At 43.2% G+C, this 22,123-nt stretch overlaps 1 protein-coding gene and 1 long non-coding RNA gene across 2 annotated transcripts in view; one reads left to right on the plus strand and one right to left on the minus strand.

Annotated features, from left to right (window-relative positions):
• Positions 1–2,042, plus strand: PAQR9 (progestin and adipoQ receptor family member 9; the record flags this gene model as incomplete). Its single annotated transcript, XM_006162321.2, is given in 1 exon segment — positions 1–2,042. A coding segment is annotated over 1 exon segment (1,079 nt), but the record flags the coding sequence as incomplete, so codon positions are not given.
• Positions 2,043–11,546: 9,504 nt separating this feature from the next.
• Positions 11,547–22,123, minus strand: part of LOC102479947 (uncharacterized) — a 15,147-nt gene continuing 4,570 nt past the window's right edge. Inside the window, exons 3-4 of the long non-coding RNA XR_336566.2 lie at positions 12,990–13,063; positions 11,547–11,630 (exon numbers count right to left, since the gene is read on the minus strand). This is a non-coding gene — a long non-coding RNA (uncharacterized LOC102479947). The remainder of the gene's footprint in view (positions 11,631–12,989; positions 13,064–22,123) is intronic.

Here is a 22,123-nt window from a genome sequence, read left to right on the forward strand (position 1 = left end):
CCGCTGCCGCCTCGGGGGCTGCTCGGCACCCCCACCCGGCCGCCTCCGGGGACCCTCCCACGTCTGCCAAGCCTCTGCTTCGCTGGGACGAGGTGCCCGATGACTTCGTGGAGTGCTTCATCCTGTCCGGCTACCGGCGTCTGCCGTGCACCGCGCAGGAGTGCCTAGCCTCGGTGCTGAAGCCTACCAACGAGACGCTCAACTTCTGGACGCACTTCATCCCGCTGCTGCTGTTCCTGAGCAAGTTCTGCCGCCTCTTCTTCCTGAGCGGTCGCGACGTGCCCTTCCACCACCCGTGGCTGCTGCCGCTGTGGTGCTATGCGTCCGGAGTGCTCCTGACCTTCGCCATGAGCTGCACCGCGCACGTGTTCAGCTGCCTGTCGCTGCGCCTGCGCGCCGCCTTCTTCTACCTGGACTACGCGTCCATCAGTTACTATGGTTTCGGCAGCACCGTGGCCTACTACTACTACCTGCTGCCCGGCCTGAGCTTGCTGGACGCCAGAGTCATGACCCCATACGTCCAGCAGCGCCTGGGCTGGCACGTGGACTGCACGCGCCTCATCGCAGCGTACCGTGCGCTGGTGCTGCCGGTGGCCTTCGTGCTGGCCGTGGCCTGCACGGTGGCCTGCTGCAAGAGTCGCACTGACTGGTGCGCCTACCCGTTCGCGCTGCGCACCTTTGTCTTTGTCATGCCGCTCAGCATGGCCTGCCCCATAATGCTGGAGAGCTGGCTCTTCGACCTGCGCGGCGAGAACCCCACGCTCTTCGTGCACTTCTACCGCCGCTACTTCTGGCTGGTGGTGGCGGCCTTCTTCAACGTCAGCAAGATTCCCGAGCGCATCCAGCCGGGCCTCTTCGACATCATCGGCCACAGCCACCAGCTCTTCCACATCTTCACCTTTCTCAGCATCTACGATCAGGTGTACTACGTGGAGGAGGGCCTGCGCCAGTTCCTGCAGGCCCCGCCTGCTGCGCCCACCTTCTCCGGCACCGTGGGCTACATGCTGCTGCTGGTGGTGTGCTTGGGGCTGGTCATCCGGAAGTTCCTCAACAGCTCTGAGTTCTGCAGTAAAAAGTGAGCCTCCGCCTTGGAGGAGGCTGCTGGTTCGCCCACCTGTTTGTTTGGAGTTTCCGTTGTCGCTATTGTTGGTTTGTTTTCAAGTTTTGTTGTATTTCCTTCTTTGCTCGAAGAGGGTGCTGCAAACCACCAGGGAGAAAACCACTGCTCCAAGGGGATCCCAGCCCACTTGGGCTTTGGAACAGAGAGAGGGGGGTGAGGCAGGAGGGAGACAGAAGGCCACTGATTCTTGCCCCTGGAAGAAATTCAAATTGATGTCTGTGACATCCAGGGATTTTTTTCAGAGACAGCAAGTGAAATCCCAAATAAAGCCCCAGACAGTCCGTTTTTCCGATCTTGTCTTCTGTGCCAGAGGTAATAACGTTAGTTCTTGCAAGGTGAGGTATGCAGTAAAAAGGGGACCTAGACGAATCCTTGGGTGCCTCCATTTCAGTCGGAGGAATGCTTGGATCTGTCCTAAGAAAGGAGCTTTGTAGGACATGGGCACAGAGACACAAACCCAGGGTTTAATTTGCTAGAACATGCATGGAATGTGAACACGAGTTAATTATTTAAAAATGTTCCTCATATGTTATTTAAATAGTAATATATATATATGATGATTTTTCATAATTTATCCAAGTCTGCGATATGCACTGAATTTTCTGTCACGTAGTTTTGAAATTTGCAGCCTTCTGCATTGCTTACACTTGAACTGGACATCAGGGCAAGCTGCTTGAGAGTTCTCAACTACTTTTTTAAACAGTGTTTCCTGAAGGCCTGTGTGTGTCATGGTACAACTGTGAATTATTCTACCTTAGGGACTCTGGTTTAACTATTGGTGAGGAGCTTGGAGTGGTTTGTATAGACTTGCAATTCTTATTTACTTTCATGTATTCCACAAAACCCATCCTGTTTTTAATCTTACTCTTTCCTTCTCTACTGATTTAAATTACCGCTGGAATAAATGTGCCTTTTGAAGCAATGCCCAAATGACTGGTCCTCAAACGCTGTTTCTTGTATGGCTCCCAAGCAGGAGGAGTGAGCTTTTCTTACCTTACTTCAAAGCAAGGTGTCACGTTCCACCCAGGAGGGAAGGAAGTTGGTGTTGGTTTTGAGTTTTTGGAAAGGCCGGGAGCAGTTTATAGGGACACGCAAAGCGCTTGGCTTCTGCCGGAGAGCAGGAGCCAGTTCACTAATGTGGCTGTGGTTCCTCATGCAGCCACACGGCAAGGTGTCAGTCAAGAAGGGCGCCCTTCTAGACTGACACCATCCACCCTTGCTTAAAATTAACATACAATATTCAGGCATAAAGGAGGCCGTTATCGTCTGAAAGTCAGCAGCATATTACAGGAGTTGTAACTGGAAATTCCGAGCTCATGTTAGATTACGCTTGCCCATTTGAACACGGAAGTCACATTGGATCCAGAGTTATTGAAATGATTGGCAGTCACTCTGCATCATGAAAAATGAGTGAGCACGCCCCTGAGACCCATTCTAACGAGCAGATTGGTCAGTGTTATTTAGACATTTCTTACAGACGCTGACTTGTAACTCAGATGGCAACTCTAGATGAACGCAAACCACTTAAAGACTTATTACACATCCTGCTACGTTGTTGTGGGTCAGAGCCAAATAAGGCACCCAAAGGGGAGTCTTGGCCTCGAGTCATACTTTATATCAAGCACATAAGGTAGATGAACACTTACCTCAGCGTGGGGAGGCTGGTGCTCCTAACAAGATTGCTGTTTTTATTTATTCTGGGAATCACTTTTGTATTTATAAACAGAGAAGCTCAGCACAGTTCCCTGGAGGAACCAGTATCCGTGTGTGTGTGTGTGTGTGTGTGTCCTTGCACGCGTTCATTTGCATACATAAATGACATTTCTGTATGTCAGTGTTTCATTTAGAACCTCTCAATGGGATCGATCGTAAATATACCTTACCCAGTTGCTGGGGAGTGTCCTTGTCTCATCTTTTGCAGAGTGCAAGGAGATTCCTGTTAGGTGACAGAGGCTGGCGTCTGTGTGGACCACAGATGGTATTCCTGAGCTATAACTGGATCCGGTGCATGTATTCAAGAACAACTGTGGAAGTCAGGCTAGCTCCACAGGCAAACTTATGTGCATGTCATTGTTGTGTCTTTTACAGCTCCAAAGAATGTTGGTTTGGAAGCTGGAGAAACAGGTCCAAGGGTGTTTTCTAGCTTCTTGGTGAAAGGGGATCTCACTTTCAGAGGAACTTTCAAGAAGGAAGACTTCTGTAAAGGGTTGATGAGTTTGGAACAAGAACTAAACTCCAAATTTGCCATTTTAGGTTTTGTTGGAGATCTTCTGGGTCCACAGACGTCTTATCTTGCCCTGTGTTTTTGTCTTTAAGCAGAGGCCACTTAAGGATAAAATTATACCCATATCATTTTCAAGTGATTACAATGCATGAGCCCAGTGAGGTGACACACTTATCCCCACAAAGGTTCAGCACCTGGAATGTCCCAGAGCAAATGGGGACTCACTTTTCTTTTTCTTTTTCCACTTACCTTGTTCATTTCATCTTAGATTTTATTTACCATACATAGCATGAGCAAGAGGCCATGCCAGTTGAAAACAGTGGTACCGATTCACTTCATGTTTGCAAACAGATACCATATGCACTATTTAAGACGATGACATGTTAAATTATATAGGTAATGTGCTAACTTATGTCATATTTCTGTCTTGACATGATATTTTAGAAGGTAATGTTTACTTAGAAGAGTCTCCCCATTTGCATGGAACTATCCAGGTTTATTACACATTTCAGGGATAATATAGTGATCAGAATAAAATACCTTTCAAAACCTTCTTTCCTACTCCCCATTTTACCATATCCGTTAAAACTCAGTTTTACTTTGTTGTGTTCAGCTGTTTGAAATGTAGGACAAATTATAAATAAGAATTCACTCCATTATCTCCGTGCAACCTATTTTGGCAGTAGAATAAAGCATATTATGTAATCCATTTTATTTTTACTTGTTAGTCATGATCTCGATGACATCCCAAAGAGCAGCAACATGGAGTCATGCCGGGGAAATGAGGGTGTTCGACTTTGGTGCCCGTCACCGTGTGGGTTACTCCCTGGGATGACGCGGGCAGAGGTAGTTGGCAAAAGGGGCTCCTTTCTGCCTTGTCCTTTTTGTAGTTCAGATGAAGCGGATGACCTTCCCAGAGAGAGGAAGTGAGTGCTTCAGCCATGTCATGACTGGCATATAAAAATAAATGTGATCTTTGCCACTAACCATACACTTCCCATAAATAGCCCAGGGCGAGCATCTGGGGCTACGAGCTGGCCAGAGAGGCCTTCACAGGTTTCCATTCATAAATCCTGCCTGGAAGTGCATTCAGTCAAAGAACCGTTCAGCCTAACTCATTGCTCCTTGGTAGGAATTATCTCTAAGGATGCAAAATTGGGGATATGAAAGTGAGTTTTATCATTTTATTCTGATTTGGTGCTGAATCTGAGAGCTAGCAGCAATAATAAGCAGCAGTTTTTATCTTCAAATCAATTCACGACTTCAGTTAACTTGCACAAAGGCTATCGAGGAGACAGGTACGGTTGGCGTTATCTCCATCTGAAAGTTTTATCGCTAAGGTGACAATTAAGTTTTCAAACCAGGAATAGATAGATTTGGGTATGGCAGCATGGTGGTTAAGGCGGCTGGATCCCACATGGTTAACAGCGTGTGGTTTAAGTCGCAGACCCAGGGGTCTGAGAAATTGGCAGTGTGTGTGTGCGCGTGTGTACCTAGAATCCTGAAAAGAGGGAGAGATGGGTGAAAAAGAACGGTGGTATGACCATCCCTCATGGGGGATGCTTTCTCATTTTCTCTCTGTCTTTCTCTGGTCAGTGCATGTGCTCTCAGTAAATTAGAAACAAAAATAAAATAAAGTAGAATTTGGGAATGATTATGCTAAACTCTGAGTGTCTACTAGTTTGCATGGTTATGATTTACGCCTATCCAAGTACACAGACACTAACTGGAAATATATCCATATCTTTCATTGAATTTTTAGAATTATATTTATTTATTTATTATTTATCTATTTACTTGTTGGGGTTTACAAGCCACCAGGTCCAGGTCTTGAACCCTGGTCAGCCATGTGGGAATCCAGTACTTTCACTACCACACCACTTGCTGGCCCCCAAATTTTTATCATTTTAAAACAGAGCAAAGTATGACGATCTTTTAAATTAGATTTTAAAATCTTTAAATGTCATCAGTCACTGAAGAGGGCATCACTTTGTTCTTCATCTGGTGAAGTCTGCTGATTCAATCTGTCATCGTCCTTAGTGTTGATGTTGATTCATTTACATAATCCCTTGAGTGATGATCAAACATTTCCTATATGTAAAACATTGAATGGGATCATGTTATCATAGCCACTATCCTTCTGCTTTCTGATAGAACAAAAACACCAGAAAGGCTCTCTGACCAGGGACCAAACTCTGACGTTGCCTAGAATGTCCTAAGTCACTGAGTTTGAGTATTTTGCCATGTCTATGAGCATAAGTGCAATACACAGAATCTTATTTTAACGAACGTGATTGTTTACTTGCAATCAATTTCTTTTTTTTTTTTCTGTTTGCTCCTTAACCTATGGTTAAAAGTAACTTGAAAAAAATTTTTTAGAATTTTAAATTTTATTATTAGTATTAGTATTATTTGACCTGCTATATAGCACATGCACTCACCCGAGAGAGAGAGAGAGAGAGAGAGAATGTAAGAAAGCAAGTTGCCTGGTCTGGGACTTGAACCACAGTCAGTCATGTGTGAGTCGAGTGCCTCAATCACCACACCACTGCTGGCCCCAGTAACTTGAAAATTTTAATATGCAATCCAAGTAAAGCAATAGCAGGCATATGTACAGAATTTAACATTTATCATCATTAATAAAGACCCTAGCAACAAAATCTATTGGAGGATTAATAGTAGTCATACCATTAGGAAGTATAATTCATTCGAAGTGCCTACATTGTGATGTCAAGTGTCTGGATTTCATAGATAGAATAACAAAGTTATTATAGATATAGCTATATGTATATCTAGAGAGAGACTTCAAAAAGTTTGCCAAAAAAATGGAATTAAAGTACAAGTTTATTCTGATACAAAAAATTGAAACCTGTGCATAGTTTTTTCATAATATACATTTTCCATGAACTTTTTGAGGCCCCTTTCATACGAATTTAAATGCTTAAATCTCCAAAATTAAGATGAATGTTTTCTAGCCTTTTTCTTCTTTTAAGAGCTTTGTGTTGCTCCTTATGAAATGTGTCTTAGGAAAACAATCTGGAGGAAATCATTTAAAAGAAGTGTCAAATGTTAACAAGATAGGAAGAATGGGAAAAGAGAATGAGGAGGATTAGGTTCAAACAGCCAGCTTGGGACAGTAAATTCAGCTAGGACGGTTTTTCTTGAATTTGAAAATGTGTCCCTAAAAAGCATGTGAACATCCAGGGTGTCGGCTTTCAAGTAGGGAGGCAAGGAATTCTGCTTGGCAGTTAACCATGTCCTGTAGCTTTTGACCTGAGCACTAGTGCCCAGGTATATTTTGAGAAGTGCATTTATCCACTGGCTTAATTTCCTTAATTTGTTTTTGTAAAATTAGGCAATAAGGCAAAAAGGTATTAGGGGATTACACCAGCCAACTGTAAATCACCTTTTGCATCATTTTCTTGAAGGATTGCCAATATTCTATGACATAAATTACCTGAGAAAAAGCAAATAAGCCCAGACAAACTGAAAAAGAAAGCATTTAGGGATTGGAGTGGAGCATTACTGCATTCCTTCGTAAGAAGCCACATACTTTCCTATGGAAGGAAGATTTGATCTCTTTGATTCCGTGGATAATCATTTAATTGTGAAAATGGATGTCAGTTCTTGGTCTCTAAGTCCACGAAACTAGTTCAATTTTCTGTTGTTGCTGTTTTGAAAAAAGGCCTCACGTAATCACTGCATTTCTGGTTTGCAGATTTTGAACTAGTTGTAGGCTTTTTTGTTTTCAAACAACTTCTTAAGAATCTGTGATCGAGTTGCAGAATTCGTGTTTATTTATAGGTCAGGGGCTAAGACCGCTCACGTAGCTGGTAATTGTGGCAGGATGTGACTTTTGAAAGCTCTGAACACACACACCTATGTGCAGCTGTATGCCTGCTCGTTTACTATTTAACTCAATGGAAAAAACAGCCTTTTCTTTGAGCTTTCAGAAATGTTCCCCCGTGTACAGCGCTCTTCAAAGTAATGCATGAGCTTCCGTTCTTGCTTTTTGTTCTGGAACAATCTCTAGAAGCTATTCCAAACATGGCATTGCTCAAGGAACATGTCTTGAATGTGCAAAATGATTCTCCAATATGTAAGAGTGGCAGACCACCTTTCTCTTGCCTCACCACTCCACCCCAAATATGCAATAAACACTCGAGGCAGAGTGGGAGGTCTTCAGTTGTCACTGAGCCGTGCTGTAAAGATGACCCTGCTCCTCATGGTTAACCACGACACTGAGAACAGACACCGTATAAATAAACCCTTGTTCTAGATGAAGCACAGGGACACATGAGTTTCATTTCTTCTGTTAGTTCCATCTCTGGTTAGAAAGCGTAATCTGTTTTTAATATGCTGAATACAAAAAAAGAAAATTCATGGGAAAATTTTTTAAAGAAATATTTTAATTTTATATTTCAAAATTTTATAATAGCGACTTGTTTGTAAACACAGGCCTTAGCACATAGATGAGAATCAGTGCTTTTTGGAGAGCCTCTTCTTTGTCCTGGGCGTTTAATCACCTTGGGCTCTTATCCAAACGATAAAGACCTAATAGGTCTTTAAAAATGTAAATAATGTATAGTTTAAAGAAGGATTAAAGAAAATCTTTTTTTTTTTTTTTTTTTAAAGAAGAAACATGTCAGATAGGTTCTAGGTGTGTAACAAAGCTAAGCTTAAAGGTCTTTTTAAAATTCTAATTAGAAACTTCATTAAAGTCATTCTCCCAGCAAGGCTTAGCACAGAAGGTCCACTTTCTGACCAGGTTGGTTTTCTTTTCTGGAGGTTCTGAGCAAAATTATCTTTTTTTTTTTTTTTTTTTTTGAGAGGTTTTTGCTACAGGGCACGTGTGCTCGCCAGACAGATGGAGAGAGACAAGAGAGTCAGAAAGCGAGAAATCACCCCCCAGGGGGGATGACCATGCCCAAATCCCTTCTCCTCTGTTCTCCTCTCGGGATCTTGGGCACGCATGCACACGCGCCCGGCATGAGTTTTAAGCCACCCGGTCCAGGACGTGAACCGCGGTCGACTACGTGGGAGTCCAGCGGCATAGCCATTATGCTAACTGCTGGTCCTCTGAGCAAAATTATCTTAACCAAGCCACTGAATAACAAGGCTTTCAAAAAAGAGCTGAGGCACATTGCACTCAGCTGAGGGAATAACCACAGTGAACAGCATGGCTGGTAAAATGTGTGGTCCTGGACGCTGTCCCTCATGTCTACAGAGTGGAAGAAGAATAAATCCCCTGCCACTGTGACATGGATTAGGGAGAGGGTCTCTGTGTTTCAGAGCTGGGGGGGGAGGGGTGAATTCTGTGGCTGCTTTTTTATCTGCACCAAGCATGTGATAGGTCTGAACTCTTCATGTCAGCCTTCGCCCAAACCATTTCCACCACCCTTGCAAGTCTTCCCTTCCCACAAACCCAGCCTCAAGGACGAGAGCTTTCTCAAAGGATTCCACATACATTTAGGCCTTCTCCAACCACCTGCCTTATGAGGTTCATCCCTTTCAAAACTGAGGATTTAAGTACGATGACTCAGATTCGCCAGAATGTACAACCAGCAGATCCCCTTTTGCGGTAAAGGGCATTACATAAAGGGCCATACTCATTTTTTTTCCCTCAGGTCAGAAACAGAGGGAGGGTTCAATAGAGACCTTCTTGTGTCCATTTCTGTTTTTGTTCTAAGTTCGTTTAATGGTGATGATGGAGGAAGAAGGGAGTAAAGAAGGCATAAAGAAAGCATGTTTTTCCACTGCTTGCTAAATTAATTCTTCTTAGACTACCCTGACTCTGGTCCTCACTTACATCCTCAAGAGCTGTATTGAGCTAGCTAGAAAAGCATCCTCAGAATGTGTGAATGTCCTTACACGTCCTACCACGTGGTTTCACATCAATAGTATATTCTGACAGAAAAGCATTACTTAATCATAAGCCCATGTTATTTGATAAGTTAAGCAAAGTAGTCTATAGAAGTCGATCTTACTTTAGTCAACTCTGTGCATGTAATGGAACAAACTTGTGACTCATGTCTGTTATATAGTTTGCTACGATTTGGGTTTTCTGAAACACTTGTTCCCTACAGTCTTGAATATGAAATTCTGTATAAATAATACAACTATGCATTTTTTTTTTTTTTTGCTGAAAAACAAATGTGGGAAATAACAATAAATTCTTTGTAAGCACAGTGTGTCGGATTGCATTTGTTTGGCTTTGTGTTCATTCAGGAGATAGCCTTCAGCAAACGCATTTTTCTAAATGGACAGTAAAATATGTGTAACACGAATAAACGTGGTATGAACGTTTACCCTTTGTATAAAAACCAGCAGGCAGAAGGGAAGAGTATGCTTGCCCCGATGAAGCACCCTCAGTCTATTACTATTTACAATACGAGTTAAATAAAAAAGAAAATTCTTGAGCTACTTCCATACCATATCTTCTAAGAAAATACTTACATAACTCAGATGATCAAACTTCTCGCACCTTCCTGTTTTAAGAGTACGTGTGGTCCACGGGCTTCTGTGCGATTCAGCCTGTGTCGGAATCCTGGTGGATGTGCGTGCCTTTACAGTCTCCCTGTCCCAAATAACCCAAGCAAAGGAGATCCAATTTCAGTTCTTAAGCTCAGTGGCGATTGCTAAGTCTTTAAATCATGTTGACTCTTATTTGAGTTTGCTATCTTGGTTACCAGGAACAGAAAACGCTCCTCTTGAGGAAGCAAGAAAAGGTTTGGAGGAGGAGCCTTGGGGAGTTGGCAGGATGCACAGAGCTGACCACTCAGGAAGTGTAGGGAGCGGTGCAGCACTGGAGATTCCAGTCAGGAACCCCTGCCGCGAGTGGCTCTCAGGGCACTCAGACCAGCTGAGCCAACTTCAGGTGTCTCTCTGGCCCAGCTGGCTGTGTTTCTCAATTCAAATTTCTTGGAAAGAAAAATCTCAGGCCACATGGCCTCTTCTGGAGACGAGGTATGAGTGCCTGTGAGTTGAGCCCTTTCCAGAGCCAGATGGAGGGCAGAGGTTAGTTTCCTTTAGGAAGGGATGATGGGCGAACAACAGCAGCTGTCCCCTTCTCACTCCTTGGCTCTCTGGCAAACAGTGGCATGTGATGCCTGATCCTGGGGAGTATGAGGACAGGACCATGGGAACCTGAGGGTTTGGGCCAAGGTGCACTCTGTGAAGAGTTGCCCACGCCAAGTGTCCAGTCAGTTTGGGGTCCTTGTTGGAGCCTTTCAAAACTGAGGATTTAAGTACGATGACTCAGATTCGCCAGAATGTACAACCAGCAGATCCCCTTTTGCGGTAAAGGGCATTACATAAAGGGCCATACTCATTTTTTTTTCCCTCAGGTCAGAAACAGAGGGAGGGTGACCTTCTTGTGTCCATTTCTGTTTTTGTTCTAAGTTCGTTTAATGGTGATGATGGAGGAAGAAGGGAGTAAAGAAGGCATAAAGAAAGCATGTTTTTCCACTGCTTGCTAAATTAATTCTTCTTAGACTACCCTGACTCTGGTCCTCACTTACATCCTCAAGAGCTGTATTGAGCTAGCTAGAAAAGCATCCTCAGAATGTGTGAATGTCCTTACACGTCCTACCACGTGGTTTCACATCAATAGTATATTCTGACAGAAAAGCATTACTTAATCATAAGCCCATGTTATTTGATAAGTTAAGCAAAGTAGTCTATAGAAGTCGATCTTACTTTAGTCAACTCTGTGCATGTAATGGAACAAACTTGTGACTCATGTCTGTTATATAGTTTGCTACGATTTGGGTTTTCTGAAACACTTGTTCCCTACAGTCTTAAATATGAAATTCTGTATAAATAATACAACTATGCATTTTTTTTTTTTTGCTGAAAAACAAATGTGGGAAATAACAATAAATTCTTTGTAAGCACAGTGTGTCGGATTGCATTTGTTTGGCTTTGTGTTCATTCAGGAGATAGCCTTCAGCAAACGCATTTTTCTAAATGGACAGTAAAATATGTGTAACACGAATAAACGTGGTATGAACGTTTACCCTTTGTATAAAAACCAGCAGGCAGAAGGGAAGAGTATGCTTGCCCCGATGAAGCACCCTCAGTCTATTACTATTTACAATACGAGTTAAATAAAAAAGAAAATTCTTGAGCTACTTCCATACCATATCTTCTAAGAAAATACTTACATAACTCAGATGATCAAACTTCTCGCACCTTCCTGTTTTAAGAGTACGTGTGGTCCACGGGCTTCTGTGCGATTCAGCCTGTGTCGGAATCCTGGTGGATGTGCGTGCCTTTACAGTCTCCCTGTCCCAAATAACCCAAGCAAAGGAGATCCAATTTCAGTTCTTAAGCTCAGTGGCGATTGCTAAGTCTTTAAATCATGTTGACTCTTATTTGAGTTTGCTATCTTGGTTACCAGGAACAGAAAACGCTCCTCTTGAGGAAGCAAGAAAAGGTTTGGAGGAGGAGCCTTGGGGAGTTGGCAGGATGCACAGAGCTGACCACTCAGGAAGTGTAGGGAGCGGTGCAGCACTGGAGATTCCAGTCAGGAACCCCTGCCGCGAGTGGCTCTCAGGGCACTCAGACCAGCTGAGCCAACTTCAGGTGTCTCTCTGGCCCAGCTGGCTGTGTTTCTCAATTCAAATTTCTTGGAAAGAAAAATCTCAGGCCACATGGCCTCTTCTGGAGACGAGGTATGAGTGCCTGTGAGTTGAGCCCTTTCCAGAGCCAGATGGAGGGCAGAGGTTAGTTTCCTTTAGGAAGGGATGATGGGCGAACAACAGCAGCTGTCCCCTTCTCACTCCTTGGCTCTCTGGCAAACAGTGGCATGTGATGCCTGATCCTGGGGAGTATGAGGACAGGACCATGGGAACCTGAGGGTTTGGGCCAAGGTGCACTCTGTGAAGAGTTGCCCACGCCAAGTGTCCAGTCAGTTTGGGGTCCTTGTTGGAGCTCTGGAGCATCTGGTTACAGAAGGAGGATGGGAAAATACTACAGTCCAAACAGTATCACCCACAGCCGGGCCCCTGATTAGCTAGCACACATGTTCCTTACCAAATATGCTTTTCTTAACAGTAACGTAACTATTATTTGCACAATCTAAGTGCTCTTAGTTCACTTCCCCAAAATAACCCAAAGTGCTCACTTAGAACTGCAAACAGCTCCCAGGACTCCAGATCTCCATGTGATGTGAATTCTCATTTGAGTCAAGATGTGGCTAAATAAGACATTCAACCACTTCCCAACTTGCTGGACAATTTCAGAAGAACTAGATGGTTGAGAGGCAAAACTAGATGGTTGAGAGTGGGAACTCAAAATAGCATGCCACTTCGTGGTCCCCTCCTGCACATCAGGAAGACAAGGCCTCCACAGAGCTCCTCAGCTTTGTGCTCTAGGGGGATCTCTGTCTTTCTTGCTTCCTTGTCGGGAGACCACTCCTAAGAAGTCCACTCCATTGTGTCTGCCAAGTAGCTCCTGGGCCTTTGCCAGACACTTGCCTGTTTGCCTTCAGATTCATTTTCCCATCCTCTCCCTCATCTGCTCTGTATTGGAGCTGATTCTAGGCTCCCTTGCCATCTGGCTTTTTGTTAGGTCTTGCCAAAAAGGGAGAAATGGTGGAGACTGGCTTGAGGGGAGTTGCAAGGCAGAAGGTAGGTATTTTACCTCTTCCTTCCCCACTCTTTCAGGATTTTCCTGGGATTCTCAACCTTGGTTGCTGCTACAGTCACTGTATAACCCTGAGGGAAGACAAGATAAGAATAAAGCCAGTGAGAGTCAAACCATGGAATGGTGGTGAAAATGTGATGCTCTGTAAGGCTGCCCTATCTGGAGGTTCTGGGTTCATGTTTGGAGACCTCCTTGAATATGCTGGGCGTGTGCATGTCTATGATCAGAAGCTGGCTGAAGCTGGGGGTAGATCATGGCATCAAAACCCTGTTGGGGGTGATTGCTCTCTCCCTTGTTTATGGGGATATAAATAAACAAACTTACAAAGAAAGATAAAGTAAGTCCAGTGTTATGGAACAGGAACAGAGTAAAGCACAAAGGAAGCCTTGATCCATCTGGGCCTGATGCCTACACACCTTTGGACTTTTCCTCATGTGAAATGCATTCCCTTTATGTTATGATTCAGTTTCAGTAGTATTTACTGCTTGTGATCAGAAGGATCTTAACAAATCCATAAGGTTTGCTAGCCTCCAGCCTCTTTCTCTGCATACCTGGTGTATCAGTTTGGGATCTGTAAGCCAATCAGTGTATACTAGTGGATCCCCTTCTGTCCCAATTAGTTTGAATGGATTCTGTTGTCTCCAATTGATCCCAGACTGATACACCAGGTAATAATAGGATTTGCTCAGCCCCTAATCACCGTGGCTCAGCCAGTCCCACATCTGAGCATCTGCATACTATATATTTGCAATCCTTTTTTTCTTTTTCTTTCCTTTTTTTTTTTTTTTGTTATAGGGTACATACATTCACCAGAAAGAGAGAGACAGAGAAAAAGAAGATGCAAAATCACCCCCTAAGAGGGATAGCCGAGCCACAGTCTCTTCTCCACTCTCCTCTCTGATTCTGGGCACACATACTCACATGCCTGGTGTGATTCTCAAGTGGTCGGGTCCAGGACTTGAACTATAAAGCTGACCATGTGGGATCCAGTGCCTTAAACTCCACATCACCTGCTGGCCCTGCTACATTTCATTTTTAAGTACAGATTTTCATTCAGACTCGATGTTGCCCAAGGATCCTCCTATAATACCCGAACCGCTTTTTCTCTTGTTCTCTGCTGTAGGTATTTTCAATCTCTGACCTGGCTCTCCCTTCGTTGCCTCAAATCTCTGATTCTACTCCCCGCCTCTTCAAGAACCACACTCTCCATGTACTGGTCTAAACTACTTCTACTGTACTGGTCTAAACTACTTCTACTCAATAGGATTCCTCCTACGAGCATTTAAAAATGTACGACTCGTCTCTCTCATCTTCTAAAATGAGAAAGCCACCCTGTTCCCTACTATGTCTAGTGACCACCCCCTCTCTCTCCTCTCCTTCACAGCCAGGCGTTTTGAAAGAGCAGCGCTCACTGCCTTTGTTTTCTTACCTCCCACTCCCTCCTTCAGCCACTGCATTCTGGCTTCACTCATCTCACGAGAATGACTCTTGTCAGAGTTCCAACGATATTCTCCTTGACCGACAGACATTGCTCAGGCCCCCTTTTTCCATTTCCTTCTCTTCGTGAGCTCTCCCCTTGGCCTCTATGACTCTGTACTATTATGTTACAATCACCTTGACTGACTTATCTTCCTCTATCCATGATCCAAGTCAGTTTTGTCAAAGGGTGAGCACAGATCATCTGCGTTAGTACAATGGAAGGACTTGGTCAATGACTTCCTGATTCTGCCTCTTCCCTCTGCCTTACTGCTCGTGACAGAGGCATTGCAATGATTGTTCAAAAAGCACAGCCTTGGGTCAACTTCAGTTCTTTAGTGAGTCTGTAAGCCACCCAGTGCATACTAGTGGATTCCCTTCTAGCTCTAGTTTGAATGGATTCTGTTGTCTGCAATGGATCCCAAGCTGATACACAGGCGAGCAGAGAAAGATGGGGATCAGAAATGCTGGAAATGAGAAACAGTAGGTCTTATTTCCCAAACCAATCTTTGACAAGTAATCTGTTAGCCCTCTGAATTTTTTTTTTCCTTTCATTTTCCATGGCAATATAAGGATCTAGATCTAGGTTTTAGATCAGAGTTTATCAGAAAGTCTGGATCTATTTCAAAGTAAAAATGAAACATTAAAAAGAGAATTATCTAGTATTTTTTCCCCCTTGAAGTTGACTTAAAATGGGTGAAGGGAGACATGCACAACCGTATAGAATAAATGTCAAGTAAAAGAAATCTTAAATAACAAATCCTAAACCATTATGTGGTGTTCCCGTGCAGCTTATATACTGTTCATATTGAGATTCAGCCTTTAGTAATCAAAAATCCATTAAATATAAAGAGTATACAGAATTTTTTAATAAATATTTGACTTTATTTATTTATTTTAATTTGACCAGAGAGGGGGAAAGAGAGAGAGCGAGAGAGAGAGAGAGAAAGAGAAAATGAGAAAGTAAGCTGCACGGTGATTCTGTTGTCTGCAATGGATCCCAAGCTGATACACAGGCGAGCAGAGAAAGATGGGGATCAGAAATGCTGGAAATGAGAAACAGTAGGTCTTATTTCCCAAACCAATCTTTGACAAGTAATCTGTTAGCCCTCTGAATTTTTTTTTTCCTTTCATTTTCCATGGCAATATAAGGATCTAGATCTAGGTTTTAGATCAGAGTTTATCAGAAAGTCTGGATCTATTTCAAAGTAAAAATGAAACATTAAAAAGAGAATTATCTAGTATTTTTTCCCCCTTGAAGTTGACTTAAAATGGGTGAAGGGAGACATGCACAACCGTATAGAATAAATGTCAAGTAAAAGAAATCTTAAATAACAAATCCTAAACCATTATGTGGTGTTCCCGTGCAGCTTATATACTGTTCATATTGAGATTCAGCCTTTAGTAATCAAAAATCCATTAAATATAAAGAGTATACAGAATTTTTTAATAAATATTTGACTTTATTTATTTATTTTAATTTGACCAGAGAGGGGGAAAGAGAGAGAGCGAGAGAGAGAGAGAGAGAAAGAGAAAATGAGAAAGTAAGCTGCCAGGTCTAGGACTCGAACTATGGTCAGCCATGTGGGAATCCAGTGCCCTTAACCATCACGCCACCTGCTGGCCCAAGGGTATACAGAAATTCTAACATTGGATAGAAATTCCAAGAGTCTTTGCTCTAAATATTGACTGTGGTCCTCCACCCCAGTGAGGAGTGACTGGAAGGAAGTCAGGATTTCAGCAACTGTTTGGTTTCCTCTCTCCCTGGATAATGGTGCCTATCCCCATAATGCACTCCTCTACTTGTGCTGGGGTTCAACAGACCTTAGTGGGACTGACCTACCAGGCCATACACGGGCATGTGACCCCGGGTAGGCCTGCGAGCCCAGAGCTCCTATCAAGTATGTACTTTCCATGATTTGCCACACAGATCTTCATGCAATTTCACGGGCTACTCTGTAGCCTTCCAGCAATTTTTCTTTTTTCTTTTTTTCTCACTCACTTTCATAAGTTAGCAAGAAGGTTTTCATTTCCTATAACTAAAGAACATTGACTGGGCGGTCAGTCTTGTAGTTCAGTAGTTAAACCCTGTGCATTAGGAGGCAGACTCCACATAGCTGACTGCAGTTCAGATCCCAGTCCCGGTGGCTTGAAAAACATAATAGTGGGCCAACAGGTGGCGTGGTGGTCAGGGGTGCTGGACTCCCACATGGCCAACTGCAGTTCGAGTCCTGGACCTGGCAGCTTGCCTTCTCACTTTCTCTCTCTCTCTCTATCCCTCTCTGGTCAAATTAAAATTAATTAACTAATTAATTAATTTTTTAAAAAAGAAAAGCATAATAGGCCCATGTGTATGCATGTTCAAAATCCTTATGGGATGGAGAAATAGAAGAAAAAGGACCTTTCTCCATCAGAGGGTGCTTATTCTCTTTCTCTCCTCACTCCTCCTAACTCAGGAGAGCACATATGACTTCAAATAATAATTTATTTTAAAAGAATTATTTACTTAAAAGGGATTATTTATTTATTTAATTTTATTTGTTATTATTATTTTTTACTTTGACCAGAGAGAGAGAAAGGAAAAGTGAGAAAGCAAACCACTAGACTTGAACCTGGACTTGAACCACAGTTGCCCATGTGGGAGTTCAGTGACTTAACCACCATGCCACGTGCCAGCCCCAATAATTCATTTCTTAAAGTAATATTGTTGGTACCAGTCCTGCAGTATGATGGTGACCACTGTGTAGAGGGAGATGGATCCCACGTGACTGACTGCAGTTCCAATCCTTGCCCTAGTGGCCTGAAAAACATGTCAGGTACATGTGTGCACATGCCCAAGATCCAAATAGGATGGGAAAAATTGGAGGAAAAGGGATTTCAATGTGATCAGACCCCAGAGAGAGGCTCTCTCTCTCTCTCTCTCACACATACATGCACATGCACTCTAAGGCAGAATGTATATATATATATATATATATATATATATATATATTTCACATTCTGAGGACATCCAAGGCAGAATGTATATATATATATATTTCACATGCTGAGGACTTCCAGTTTTCAGTTTGACATGTAAAGAGCTTGGAAGTTGCCACTCCATAATAATAAGTAAAAAGGTGAACTGAAAAATTAACTTTTTTTATAAAATCTTCCAGAGAAATAAGGTCACAGAACAAATTGCTTACTCCAAAATTAGAGAGACAGACAGTTGGATACAGAGAATTACAACTTATAAGAGAAGAAACCCACAAGTATAAATCTGCAGAACTAGGGACCAGCAGTTAGCGTAATGGCTATGCCGCTGGACTCCCATGTAGTCGACTGTGGTTCAAGTCCTGGACCTGGTGGCTTAAATTCATGCCAGGCGTGTGTGCGTGCGTGACCAAGATCCCACGAGGAGAATGAAGGAGAAGGGATTGTGGAATGGCCATTCCCCCAGGGGGTGATTTCTCTCTCTCTCTCTCTGTCTTTCTGGCTAGTACACGTGCCCTATAGCAAAACAAACTTCTCAAAAAAAATTTAAATAAAAAAATAATAAATCTGTAGGAACTAATACCAAGTTCTTTTTTACCAAGTACATTATGTCTAGCTTTCAACCAAAAATTATGAAACTCATTAAAAGTAAAAAAACAAACAAACAAAAGTTCAAAGAGATAGAATAAGCATCAGAACCAGACTCAGATATGGCAGGAATGTCGAAACCATCAGACTGGGAATTTAAAACAATTATGCTAAGGATTCTAATGGATCATAGGCACGCTTGTGCCCAGTCTGTTTTTTAAGCTGCTGAGGCCAAGACAGAAACTCTGATCAGCCATGTGGGGTCTGGCTTCCCCTGTGCAGTGCTGCTGTGCTACCAGCAGGCCCCACTTCTAGAGCCTTCCAATCTCCTTTTGTAGAGTGCTCGTGCTTGCCAGAGACAGAAGGAAAGTGAGAAAGTGCCCACCAGTGGGTGGCCACACTGCAATCCCATCTTGTTCACTCTCCTCTTGGGATTTTGGGCATGCATGTACATGAAAGACATGCCAGACCACATGCAAGAACAGATAGGTAATGTACCTAAGAGGTGGAAATTCTTTTTTTTTTTTAAGAATTATTTTTATTTAATTAATTTATTATTATTATCATTATTATTTTCCAGTTTGATCTGAGAGAGACAGAGAGAGAGAGAGAGAGGAAGGGAGCAAGCAAGCCACCAGGTCTGAGACTTGAACCATGGTCGGCCATGTGGGAGTCCAGCGCCTTTAACCACCATGCCACTTGCCGACCCCAAGAGGTGGAAATTCTAAAAACATGAATCAAAAATAAACGCCGGAAATCAAAAACATTATGATAGAAATGAAGAATGTCTTTGACGGGCTCATTAATAGACTAAATACTGTTGAGTAAAGAATCAATGAACTTGAGGGTATCTCAAAAGAAACTTCCAAACCTGAAAAGCAATGAGGAAAAAAAGACTGGGGGAATAAAAATCCAGAAGAGAATATTCAAGACCCGTGGGATAATTACAAAAGGTGTAACGAATGTATGCTTAATGAGAATACCAGAAAGAAAAGAAAAAGGGAGAAAACGAATACTAGAAGAACATTGACTAATACATCAACCTCTCAAAACTTGCAGCCTGAGGAAACCAGCAGATGGCATGATGGTTAAGGCACTGGACTTCCACATGGCCAACTGTGGTTTGAATCCCGACTGGGCAACTTGATTCCTCACTTTCTCTGTCTCTCTCTAGTCAAGTTAATAATAATAATAATAGTAACAAATAAAAAAAGTTAAAAAACCTTGCAGCTGGAAAAGAAATTCTACATACAGATATGCATGACTTTCAGATCACTTATAATTTCTTTCTTCTTTTTCAGACATTCACTATCAGTTTTCAACTTCCAAAACCTTTTTCTTAAGACCTGAAGGAATTCCTAAAAGAAAGTAGAGATTTAAGAAATCTGATCATTTTTGCAATTTAAGAGGTCCCACATCCTGCCTATATTCACACATTTTCATCCTTCATACCTTGATCTTCTACAACTGTAAAAAATATATGTGGAAAACCAAATATTGGGGAGAAGTCATGTGAATATTTCTCAGTCCAAAATGTAATTCTCTAGGATCTACATCACCACTTCAAGATGACCTGAGTAGCCTTCTACTCCAATTCTTCTTTTATTTTTTTTTTTTGGGGGGGGTTTCGCTATAGGGCGCATGCACTCGCCAGAAAGACAGAGAGAGACATAGAGACAGAAAGCGAGAAATCACCCCCAGGGGGGATGGCCACACCGCAATTCCTTCTCCTTCATTCTCCTCTCGGGATCTTGGGCACGCATGCACACGTGCCCGGTGTTGAGTTTAAGCTGCCGGGTCCAGGACTTGAACCGTGGTTGACTACATGGGAGTCCAGCGACATAGCCATTATGCTAACTGCTAGTCCCTCCAATTCTGCTTAATTCAGGGGTTAGCTATTAGGTGGTCGGAAAAGTCGTGATTAATTTTTCTGTGTTTTTTCCTATGTAAAAATGCGTCATCACTTTCCTGACAACCCAATAGATTAGCTCATCTTTATCCCACTATAAATCTGTTTTGATGGTGATCTATAAATACCAGTTTAGAGTTCTTTCATATTCTTAATTTAGTTTCACAGAAATGTCATAAAGTACAAAAAGAAATGGGTTTAGGAAAGACGTATTTCTATAGATAAGCATACAGAACATCTTCACCAACTACACAAATGTGACATGATCATATCCTAGCCATTGGTTTGGGTTGATTTCTTTGGTTTTGGTTAGATTTTTTTGGCTTTTGCTTCTGACATTTTCTTTCTTTCTTTTCTTTTCTTTTTTTTTTTTTTTTTTTAGCAATTTTAGCTCCTACAGAAAGGATCAGATATAAAAGATGGCAGAAGTGAATCCTTCCAGAAGCCTCTTATTTTGATTTCTGGTGTTGCCTATTTCTTGCCACATGAAAAGCTTTCTCTTTTTTTCCCCTCTAAGGTTTTTACTATAGGGCACATATGCTCACTGGAGAAAGGCAGTGAGAGAAACTGAGAAATCACCCCCCGCCGGGGGGATGGCCATGCCGCAGCCTCTTCTCCTCCACTCTCCTCTTGGGATTTTGGGTACACATGCGCATGTGCCTGGCATGATGTTTAAGCCACCAGGTCCGGGACTTGAACCATGGTCATGTGGGAGTCCAGCAATGCAACTCCTATGCCACCCGCTGGCCCCCATGCAAACTTTATTAATATGTAGGTGCTGATTTGTCGCATGAACTCAAAAAGGGGATCTAGAGCAAGCGTTATAAACCATGATGCCTCTCCATGAAATCTGGCTAAAGTGAGCTTAAAGAGAACAGTGGACATGGAAAAGGAGGGGGATTTTCTTGGCATGGGGTGCAGTTCTACTGCCCTCTCCTCACCCCACTGTTTCATACAGCCGTCTTAGCCCTCAAGGCCATCATTTGCTCTCCTGTGGCAGGGCGAGCTGTCCTAGAAGGATGAGTCACAGCTGTCCTGTGAGTCAGACTAAAAATGGTGACGATGAGGTTCTCCCTTTGATCTTGGGTGAATAGCAGGGTACCTTTAAGGAATAAACCACTTCCCCCCATCCTTGCTGTACCATCTAGTAAGTGGCTTTGACGAAGACATCTGTCAGGCTGCAGTGTCACTTGGCTCCCCCATCCCTCCAGTGCTGGTGACTGTCCACCACCTCTCCTGAGATATCCCAAAGAGAAAAGTAGTGGCATCCTGAAAAAGGGGAGGCCTCCCAGGAATAGCTGCCCAGTGTTTGCGACATCTGAGAGAACAGCCTGGTCCTTATGTCTGGCGCACTGTCCCCATGGTCCCTGCAGTAGACATGGAGCTGGATCACTGCACAGTTACGCAACCTTGTAAAGGGGCAACTTGAAATTCCTTACAATGGGGTGAGGGGATAGAAGAAAGTCGGACCCCTGAGCCGGGGCTGGGGTGATTCAGAAGCTTTAGTGGTCTCTCTCTCACACACACATACACACACACACCAAGCTCAGAAATGCCCCACTCACTGCAATACGATTCTCAAATTATAAAGTTTCCCAGATGGGCCCAAAGCCCTCCGGAATGCATTGAGCAGCCAGAAGGTTTGGGTGTTTTTTATGGCAAGTTCTCAGGGGGTAGAGTTCGAGGGCCTTGGCTAGGCAAGACGACAGCATGTCAACATGTGACACTAGACTCGTTTCAAGAGCTTCAACTGCCCATGAGCTGGACAGCACAGCTCCAGACAGCTGGCTCCTGAGATCCGTGCGTGGCAGGTCCTTTTCACCGCGTGGATCTCAGCGCAGGTGTCACCACCACTTCGACCGCTTCTCTCAAGTAGCTGCCTCTGCCTTCTCCACCCTCGCACCCACACCCAGCACGGATTCGGCCTGCTTTGTTTTCAGAACACCATTTACCATCAGGTGATGCTCTCTCGTTCATTGTTTCTCTTTCCGCATTAGAACCTAAGCTCTCGGGCTGCAAAGTTGGACCCTCAGCACCCAGGACACGCGCCAGGCACCTGTTACATGTTAAATGCACGATTTAATGAATAACCAAATAACAAATGACTAGAGGGGATAGTCCTCCTTGGAGGAAGTGGGTTTGATATATATGTCATCGCGTCTAAAAAGAAAACCTCCTAACA

The sequence above is a fragment of the Tupaia chinensis genome, unplaced genomic scaffold, assembly GCF_000334495.1.
Source record: "Tupaia chinensis unplaced genomic scaffold, TupChi_1.0 Scaffold139833_1, whole genome shotgun sequence".
NCBI classification, from domain to species: Eukaryota; Metazoa; Chordata; class Mammalia; order Scandentia; family Tupaiidae; genus Tupaia; species Tupaia belangeri.